This window comes from Triticum urartu, chromosome 1A (genome assembly GCF_056163025.1).
Source record: "Triticum urartu cultivar PI428250 chromosome 1A, HENAU_Tu73, whole genome shotgun sequence".
Classification (NCBI taxonomy): domain Eukaryota; kingdom Viridiplantae; phylum Streptophyta; class Magnoliopsida; order Poales; family Poaceae; genus Triticum; species Triticum urartu.
The window spans coordinates 457,086,464-457,096,870 of record NC_141873.1 but is presented as its reverse complement, the minus strand read 5'-3'; the positions used below and the strand labels follow the sequence as shown (position 1 = coordinate 457,096,870).

At 45.4% G+C, this 10,407-nt stretch overlaps 1 protein-coding gene across 2 annotated transcripts; it reads left to right on the top strand.

The window, feature by feature from the left end:
- The first annotated feature begins 4,891 nt into the window (after positions 1 to 4,891).
- Positions 4,892 to 9,283, top strand: LOC125518581 (LOB domain-containing protein 6). Of its 2 annotated transcripts, none has more exons than XM_048683407.2 (4): positions 4,892 to 5,170; positions 5,942 to 6,330; positions 6,434 to 6,851; positions 8,941 to 9,283. In XM_048683407.2, the coding sequence occupies exons 2-3, from the start codon at positions 5,956 to 5,958 to the stop codon at positions 6,806 to 6,808; spliced, it is 750 nt and encodes a 249-aa protein (XP_048539364.1). In that variant the 5' UTR covers positions 4,892 to 5,170; positions 5,942 to 5,955; the 3' UTR covers positions 6,809 to 6,851; positions 8,941 to 9,283. The 2 variants fall into 2 exon arrangements, with proteins under 2 accessions (XP_048539364.1, XP_048539355.1); XM_048683398.2 differs by having other exon boundaries at positions 4,893 to 5,170; positions 5,883 to 6,330.
- The last annotated feature ends 1,124 nt before the right edge of the window (positions 9,284 to 10,407 follow it).

Sequence of the window (10,407 nt, the reverse complement as noted above, 5' to 3'; positions counted from 1 at the left end):
CACGTTCCATCGTCTCCGCTAGCTTCTCTAGCTACCGTATGACTTCGTCGCTACCGCCCAAAGCTAGTCACCACTCACCACCTTTGATCTGACATCCTTGAAAGGCCAGATGTTACCTGAGTACGTACGTCGTCGGTGCCATCTTCGTCGCGTGCAGGGCGGGAAATTCGATCAAATCACGGCACGTTTTACATCCAGTTTATCTGTGTGCACGGGAACCAGGCTTCCTGCTGGCTGCTGGGCCGATCGTTCGGCTGGCCATTGCATGGTCATGGCCGCGCCTAGTCTAGTCTAGATAGCTACACGTACTGAGTGATCCTTGGCTCCATCTCCATTCTCCACGCGTGACGTGCGCGTGGGCTGATGGAGGACGAGGAGTACCAGGAAGAATGATGTGCCAGCCCGCGCGAGAGCCATGCCGCCGGTGTCGCCGGAGCCTGCCGCCCCACCGGCCGGACCTGATCAACAGCCCGCGGCGTATTTCGGCTAATTTTAGCGCGCGAGCGGCTATTTATTGCTGGGGCGCGCAGTTCTGGTACGCCGGGGCGTGCCGATCCATCGACCAACCGCCCAACTGCTAGCGCTGCTGCACATATCTCTCGCAGATCTCGACCGACCGCCGTGGACGGCCGGCCGTGAGGACCGCGCGCAACACCCCACCGGCCGGCCGTACCCACCTCCGGCTGGCTGCATGCCCCTGCCGGCTGCCCCGCCCTGCATACTCAGTGAGCTAGCGATCCACTAGTGCCACCACGTTACGCTCTTGAAGCTTCGCCTTCAGAGCAACCCCCGGTAGCTCGCTCGTCCGGTAAAACAAAACATACATCCGATGACCCACACAAATTGCTGAGACAAGTTCATTTCTCGAGAGCGAAGCAAGTCCGATGCAGAGGCCGGGTGTTATTCTTCTTTTTGAAAAGAAAATCTCGCGAGTGAAACGCACCGTTCTTACAATCTGATATACTCCGTACGTATGTAAAGACTGTACATACCTCTCCATACTGGCGCCGGTATTGTCGAGCAAGTGGCTACAGCAAAAACGGTCATGACATGGATATATGGCCACGTACTGCTTGGACCACAGTAACCGAACCGAAAATGAAAGGCAGCACCATGGCCGGGCCATGGGCGGGCGCGTGGGCCGCATGCAGGGGCACTTGACGAACAATCATGCGTGCATGCACGACAGTAGGAGGAAGGACGTGCGTGGTACGTACGCGCGCGCGCGCGCTCGATCGGCCGGCCCTGACCGACAAAATAAATGTTACACCGGCGTACCACGACATGTCTGGGGAATTAACATGCATGCAGCGCGAAGCTAGAGATGGACCGATCGAGAGATTAAAACCAGATAGCCAAGTAAATTGCAAGAGACGAGCGCCAGAGGCCAGAGTTGCACGTACACCGTCCGGTACCACGCCGGAGTGCCGGACCCCTCCCCTGCCTGTCCTGCCTGCCCGCCTGCCTGCCTGAATTAATTCTGACTTCTGAGACACTGAGGCTCCCGTCATGTGGAAATTCGAGGGGATTTATTGCCGAGGTAAGGGGTTTGGCAGCGCTGCCTGCACGCCGGTCAGGTACCCAGGTCCGTGGGACACATGGAATTAGCCAGGGTGTGTGGTGCAGTGCACCCACCATCAATTCATCCATCACACCACTATCAACGACGGGCAGGTTCGCTTGGGGCTGGATTTTGCCCATTTATTAAGGCTCCAATGATTGGGGTTTAGTGTTCCTTGCAGGTGCGAGTGATAAAAAGGGCTGGCCGCGGAGTTTCTCGGCCCGAGTTCAATGAGCTCGGATAAACAGTAAAATAAAATAAAATAAACTGACTTTTTTTTACCTAAGAGTCGGTAAAGATTCTTTATGAAATCATATTTGTGGAAGTCATGGCAAAAAAATGATACTCAGAAAATGGTACTTTCGAAAGTATTTTGGAGCCCTGATTTTCTTTTTTCTTTTGCCACGATTTTCACAAATGTGATTTCATGATGAATTTGGCAAGCTCTTAGAACTTTTGTCAATGTTTGTCACAAAAAGTTCAATTTTTTTCCAATTTTACTGTTCACCCGAGCTCATTTGAGGTCGGGCTGAGAAGGTTAGTTTCCTTGTGCTAGCCCATATAGTTGCATCACAAAAAAAATGCAAGTGAGGTCGCATCACAATTTCATAAAATAAACTACTCCCTTCATCGGTAAAATATATGGTGTTTCGGACATGTCTACTTGCTAACTATATTAGTAAATTTTAGGCATTAGGACATCTTTAACACAGACCCTCAACTGTCCGCATACATGTGGACCGTTATCCAACGAGGTACTCCACCGGTCCACGAACTGGTCCGGAAGTTCGTTTTTCCGCAAACTAAAACCAAATAACACATGGTGAGTCCGGACATCACGTGTCCTCTCTCGATCCATTTAGTGGAAAACAATTAATTTTTTTACTTCATTTAGGATGACGCAAATCTTTGTATGTGCTAGATTTTAGACTTGCTAATGATCATGACAAAGCATATCTTTATATCATTTGTGACATAGTCGGTCATGATTGTGTAAAACTCACCAATGTCTTTAGCCTTGTGGAGCATGATGAGAGCACCCTTGCAACATGAGTTGTGACTATCATGGTATTGAATGTGAGAGAGCTGCGCAGCGGGTGAGAAAAGGCCCCTCAATCATGTTTATATTCTAACTACATGCATTAAATGGTATGACGTGTTATAGGGTGATGGTATTAGAAGACAAGAACTAGTGAAGACTGCTAGCTAGGGTTTGTGATGCGTTGGCATGGGGACTGTAGAAAAAGTTGTTGAGACTGCAGAGATTATACATGGTTTGGTACGCTTGGGACATTGTTGTGTTGAAGGATTTGGCTTATGATTTTCAGTTATGCAAGTAGAGCCCTCTTCTATTCATGCTCCTAAGATTAAATATGCATAATACACATTCGTGGGTCACTCATTAATACATTGCTCTTGTATTTGTTGAAGCAAAAACTAATGCAACATTTGTGTCTTTATATAAGGTTTTGACTCACTGTTTTTATTTCTTATGAGTACACATATCACATATTCTCAATATGTATATTACATATCTCACATCACATTCATATGCATATAAACATTCTCACATACCAAACATTGCACATGGTTGCATACACTTTCATCAATGAACATCAAGATAGACGGTATTGATGTGCCTCGCTAGGGGGTTGATCTTTCGATGAGAGTCACTCCATTGATTTGGGCAGAAATCGATCTTGACAACCCGACCACACTAAGCAGTTATAAATGTTTGCCACTAGTATTGCTCTGTGCTGCCGACTCAGGGCCTCTAGAAATGACGAGCTCCCTTGAGATTTATACCCATAAGTATTGGGGATCGATTTTAGATCCTGATAAGAAGACAATCAAATCCAAAAAGGAGTAGAAGAAATTGGTCTATAGAAATTAGTTAGGAATTACTGTTCAAACTGGAAAGAGTGGCGTATGTGTGCTTAGGTTGATAGGATTATTGCGAGTACTAAAACAACGAAATCAAAAGAGTGAAACAAGTTGATCAATCCTTTATTGTGTTGAAGACAAGTCGGTTGTGTTCTTATATTAACTAAACCATTCTCGAGGATGACATGACTATATCACCCAATTATTAAATTCAGAATTTTTTTGCGTTGATCCAAGATACTTAATTTTTTTTCATGTGGATAAATCATAAACTTATATACTGCAACCCGCAAAAAAATTATATACTGCAAAACCATTGACTCATGTATACTTATGATTATACTGTTAGCAAGCATACAAAAACACTAAGAGTAATTAAGACAAATAAAACATAGTGTTATGATCTTGGGTTCCTATTCAATCCTCATGCTATAACTCATAACTTAGGACAATAATCTATCACCCAGACTTTCCCTCGTAGACTTATTATACCACACTGTTCACAACAAAACCGACCAGACCCGGTGACGTATAAGCCAAGTAGACATCCCAAAACACACTCACCACCCGGGGCGAGTGATAGAAAGAGCCCGGGTTCGCAAAGCACTTCCAGATCAGAACAAAACCAGAAGATGAAAGTACCTCACAGCGCCCCATCGGACCCCACCACCAACCGAGTGGGTAGAGAGTCGGGATAGCCACCTCTCAAATGCATGGGGCAGCACACGCGGTGCAAGGCCAACGCCTCGAGCCATCCAACACATGTCCTACTATGGAGGCTTCTCGCCGCCACGACCCATGGCCGGGTGGCCGTCAGGGCCGACTGAGTGGACAATCACATGCTGAGCCGGGCGCACTGGTGTGTTCGGCTCGCATGAGTAATGCGGCCCCGTAGGGGGCGAATACACCGATGGGCCGACCTGCCTTTCCCGTCGTGCGACGATGAACACCATAGAGAGGTGGTCTCGGCTGCACCCGTGGCCCAAGCGTCATGGACCCCACAAGGAAAGACGACTGGGTGCGGGGAGTCCGCACAGAAAAGATGACGCAGAGGGCACTCTTGCACGGCGAGCTACCAGGAGGCGGGTACTCCAACATTCTTTAGAGGAGTATTATGTCTCTAATAGTGGCGGGTGCCCATTGGATCTATTGAATAAAGACCAAAAACTAAGATCAAGGGTTCAAGGTGAATATTTCTCTACAAAAGGATCCAGATAATTAACAATATAAATATACAATACTAAAAAACATATAAATATACGTAATCTGTATCACAATAAAAGAATTCTTACCACATAAGGTGTGCATGCATATAGTATCATCCATCAGAATGATCTTGGAGAACACCCAAAATCAGAAACTCTCCATTCCATTTGAACCTCCAGTACTGAAGAAAGTGGCCATTTATTTTGAACCACGCAGCTGCTTGCACCATCTTTTGGTCGTCACTTTCATACTCCATTTTTTCTCTACAACAAACAGCCAAGTGGAGTAACTACTATAGCTAGCTAGAGAAGATCAGAGAGAGAGAGAGAGAGAGAGAGAGAGAGAGAGAGAGAGAGAGAGAGAGAGAGAGAGAGATAAAAGGGGGACGCAGCAGCTAGCCAAATACGAGGAAGCCGCTTGCTGGACTCGAGGAGGAGGAGGAAAAGTAGCAGAGAGGCGATTCAGGTCAGCGCGCGGCAGCTGCACGAAGTGAGCAGAAAATTTCGTCCCACAGAAAGGGTGCGTACTCTACTCTGCCGCTCACCGTACGCCGGCCTTGGATCCATTTGCTTCCTTCTTTAATTTGTTCTTCTCTCCCTTATGCTACGTTCTTCTTCTTTCTCGCCGACTTCTTTCTTTCCTAGTTCTTTGATTCTTTGATTTCCTCCTGCTTCTTTCTTGGTGCCTGACTATTAACTAATCCTACGTCTTTTATGGTGTTTTGATCCCATCAAGCACAAATGCCCACAGCCTCACTGCCTCCTATTGCTCTCTTATTGCTCTATATTGATCTTGCGTTGTTGGATGGGAATGGGATAGCAGTAGGCAGTAGCCCATGTGCGGAGCAGCCTTGCCAAGGCGCATGCTCTCTCACTCTGGGAGAGCATGATGAGAAGGAAACTAAAATCAGGATCCAAGGACCAAATCGGTGAACAAATAAATTCTACTGATTTGTCTCGACCATTTTTGTCAAGAGAAATATACAGTTACGTCAAGTTTTTCTAATTTCGTAGAGGTATCGAAGAATAATCTGCACTTCCTTAGAATAGCTTCATGCCATCTGGGCAGTGTGTGTGCAGATATGGCAAGAATAAAATTTATGATCCATTCCCCTTCCCCATTTCCTTTTGCTGCTCCAATTTCCCATACCAAACTTTCCAGAAGGGAAACCGTCACGCCTGACCGTCTGTCTTCTCTTTCTTGCTTGGGATTTGGATCTCTCCTTCGCCAGGAAGCTAGACCGACCCACCCATCGATCGATGGCCTCCTCATCGGCGTCGTCGTTTCCAGGCTCGGTGATCACCATGGCATCCTCTGCGGCGGCGGTTGGCGCCGCGAGCTCCGGGGCGGCCGGCACGGGCTCGCCGTGCGCGGCCTGCAAGTTCCTCCGGCGCAAGTGCCAGCCCGACTGCGTGTTCGCGCCCTACTTCCCGCCGGACAACCCGCAGAAGTTCGTCCACGTGCACCGCGTCTTCGGCGCCAGCAACGTCACCAAGCTGCTCAACGAGCTGAACCCGTACCAGCGGGAGGACGCGGTGAACTCGCTCGCCTACGAGGCCGACATGCGCCTCCGCGACCCCGTCTACGGCTGCGTCGGCGTCATCTCTGTCCTACAGCACCAGCTCCGCCAGCTCCAGCAGGACCTCAGCCGCGCCAGATACGAACTCTCAAAGTACCAGGTAGTAATTATGTACTCAATGATAGAATGCATCAACTGTATTTCTCTAGTTATTATACATGTCGCGAATTTACTCGTCTTAACTGCGCGAGTTTTGCATCTAGGCGGCTGCGGCGGTGGCGGTCTCGGCGTCTGTGGGGTGCAACGGGGCGCCGGCAATGGCGGATTTCATCGGCAACACGGTGCCCAACTGCACGCAGAACTTCATCAACATCAGCCACTCCACGGCGATCGGCGCGGGTCTTGGGTTCGGGCACGACCAGTTCGCGGCCGTGCAGATGCTGGCCAGGAGCTACGAGGGGGAGGGCGCTGTCGCGAGACTCGGCGTGAACGGCGGCAGCGGCAGCGGCGGCTACGATTTCGGGTACACATCAGCCATGGGCGTCGGGCCGGTGTCCGGCCTCGGCCCGCTGAGCGGCGGACCGTTCTTGAAACCTGGCACGGCCGGCGGGGACGAGAGGCACACCGCCGCGCAGTAGCCCCCTCCGTTCGATCCGACATCCATCGATCGATCTTTGGCAGGTTCGGCTTTCGTTGCCACACATGCTCAATTGTTACGTTTCCGTTTAATTACTTTCCATTGTGCTCATGCAGTATTCTATTGCGCTCACATATATATATATATATATATATATATATATATATTTTCTTGGATCATTCATTTCATATGGTATAGTCATGGTTTTCAATTTCAGTTTCAGAAGAATTTCAGCACCAACCGAAATCACTGAAATTCAATGAATTTCAGTGATTTCAGTTTCCATTTCAGCCAAATGACCGAAATATTCACTTGAATTCAATTAAAAATTTGAAAAAATTTAAAAATATTTTGAAAAATATTGGAATTGTTGTGCTATACTGAAATTGCTGAAATATTTTGGCCGAAACGTAATATTTCAGTGTCTGCTGAAATTACTGAAATTCAGTGAATTTCACCGAAATCTCACTGAAAGTGAAAACCATGGGTATAGTAAACACAGTAGTGCTCTTTTTTCACACTAGGAAGCTAGCACTGTATATGCTGAGTTCGATGCATGCATGCAAATCCAAGTTGATTTAATTTTGCCCAATTTGGGGTTTCGAGATGGACAATTATGTTTGCACTGTGCTCCTGTTGGTTTGCTCATTCACTGTGTACATACAAGCATAATCAGGAGTGTACTTTCAACTCAGCTAGCTTGAACTGCATCGGTTTCTGATTGCTTCCTGTTGAACACCAATGTGAAATTACTAGCTAGTACATGTATGTGCATGCTTTGCCCACACATTCCAATGAACAATTTATCTGACTTACAAGAAATACAATCAACAATTTCTTAGGCAACTGTACGTGTAGCACATGTAGGAAAACATTTTGTAACTCAGTTTATCGATCGTTCCATCTTTAATTAGGTGATTTATTTTCGGAAGTATCGAAGAAACAGCATATCGTCTCTCATGGTCATGGTAATAAAACATATATCTTAATTTATGTACTGCTATATATATAACCTTGAATGCAAAAAGAGTGTGTTCCCGTACTAGATGACTTTGCAGCCGATCTGGATGCGTACGTACAATAGTTGATATTTCATGTCGTGCATGCACAAGTGTTCCCTTGAAGTAAAGATTAAAAAAAGGAAAATGTTGAAAGATCTAAAACATAAGTACTAAAAGGCTCTCGTGTGTTTGTCTCTGCACTCTCTATACTCTATATGTGCCAACCTACAGCTAGCTAATCCTGACCGGCATATTTAGTTTGTCACACACTTATTTTGTGCTACAAGTAGAAATAAATTAACTGATGATAATGTCCTATTGCGAGAAAATGAGTACACTAATTCTGTGGTGGAATATTTATTTGTTGTAAATGATACATTGAGCCATATTTTAGGAACAATAATCGATATATTGCACCTAATATTATTGGAGTTCGTCTATGGCTAATATGAGTAGACTGAATTTTCTTATGCCTAAGTTGATGGGATAGCCCTCTGATTTAATCTTGATCTCCCAATCTGTCCGCAAGTCCCAATGCGGAGACATTGGACGGCTCAGGGCATCTACTTAGATTTAGAAAACACAGAGTTTGTAGTTGTAGTCCTGATTTAAAGTTGACACATCTGTTAATTCTGGTCGGTTGATGACTTTATTAATTCAAAGTTGGGCTCTTTTTGACCCTTCCTTTTAAAAATAGCTGACACTTATTTTAGCATATACATTGCCAACCTGTTGAATTTACTTTAATTAAGAAGACAGAACAGCACTTTCCATATTAGCCAAAGGTGGCTATAGTTTGTGAATAGTATCATTTCACATTTTTATAAGGCCTACACGTATTTTTTTTAAAAGTTGACCACTAATTTGATCAACAGAATATTACTTACATGCCACAAAAAATGTATAATTGGACTCACATTTAAAAGAAGATTCAAATGATATATTTTCGTGACATGTAACAATGCTTTGGTGATCACATTAAGGGTCAATGTTTATTTAAAATACTTACGGTCTTATAAACATGAATGATTGGAGTAGCGCAGTTAAGGAGGTCGATGCATTATGTTTAATATTGGCTCAGTTGTTAGCTCTTTTGTTTCACCCTCTAATGCGCCTGTTAACATCCGAGCAGATAAAATGACCTGAGGACGTATTCACTAAGCTGAAGACTGGACTTGTGAAAAATGTCCTGAAGATCGTTTATGTCTACTCCATTTTACGTGCAGAAAAAAGGAGTTATCGAACCAATTAGCACTGCTTGTTTAATTTGTTGATGTCTTTTGTTCCCTCTATAAAATTCGAACCATATATGTATCCCTATATATATATATATTCCCAGCAGCCAGTGTGTGTGTGGTTTGAGGTTTGATGATTTAGTGGTGCTGCTGCTTTCTTGTCCATTGGATATGCAAAATGTTACAAACGTAGTGGTATGAAATATGAAACTGATAACTGCCGCTGGACTTTTACGGTTTTGCCTGGACCATGTGCATGCAATTACATTAGGATTTCAAATACACTATGTTATTCTGGTGAAAGGCTTTGACTTTGACTTCTGACGATTTACTCCGGGGCCTCTGTAGAAACATGAATATGGAGATGCTGCAACTACACTTTGCTTGTTGCAGGGGCGTGCATGCATAGATATTGATATACTTCTGCAGTACTAGTAGTACGTACTCCGGGACCTCTTATTTGCTAGGCTGCATGCTAGGGCAAACGAGGCAATGAGTAGCTAGCATGCATCCCCGTCAGATATGATCAGAGCCGTCGGGACGTCACGTCCTGACCAGATACTGGTAGTACTACCTAGTGTACGTAGATCACACAAACAGCCCTGCCTCAGAATGGATCATGACAACATATGTTGCCACAAATTAAGTAGCAACTTGGAATAAATGCAGGCACATATATTAGTTACTTGGATGGATGTGGGTGCCGACTGCTTAATTTAGTGGTGGTGGTTTATTTCTACACTTTGAGCAAAGCTCTCGAAAACAGACTTTCATCTTGCTTTATAAATTTAACAACCCAATATTTAAATGTAGGATACGTAACTATAAGTCTGCTAGGGCAACAACACAAACAGCCCTAATAAAAAATACCCACTCCATCCCAAAATATAAGATGTTTTTGCATCTTAAAACAACTTGAAAAAATGTCTTACATTGCGGGACGGAGTAGTAGAAAGGCGGCGTCCTACCGCAGTCAGCGCGTCCATCATGCTGCCTAACCGGTCTTGGTCCCGCTGCCTAGAGAGTGGGTGCTCGTGATGTAAAAAAGTTAGAAACTTGACGATAGAATCAATGACCCATCGTAAGAAGACCCGCTTGATAATCATCTTTTTATGCATCGTTCAAACGGTACAAGTCATCATTGTGAACACTAACTAGAAGTGGCGGCTCCTCCTACCGGCCTGGATGGCCCGAGTTTCCATAAACCCAGCCAGGTCTAGGGCGTCCCATTGAGGTCCTAGAGCCTCACGGACAACACACCACAAAAACGGGTAGTGAAACAAGTGAAGAAAATGTGGCTACCCATCTCTAGGACACCACACAAAGGGCAGAGCCCACCTCCAGGCCCATGTCACTTGACCACC

Excerpts from the sequence above, each read along its gene's own strand:
- LOC125518581 (XM_048683398.2), top strand. The coding sequence starts at position 5,911 with ATGGCCTCCTCATCGGCGTCGTCGTTTCCAGGCTCGGTGATCACCATG. Across the intron at positions 6,331-6,433 it reads ACGAACTCTCAAAGTACCAG|GCGGCTGCGGCGGTGGCGGT; the intron begins GTAGTAATTATG and ends TTTTGCATCTAG.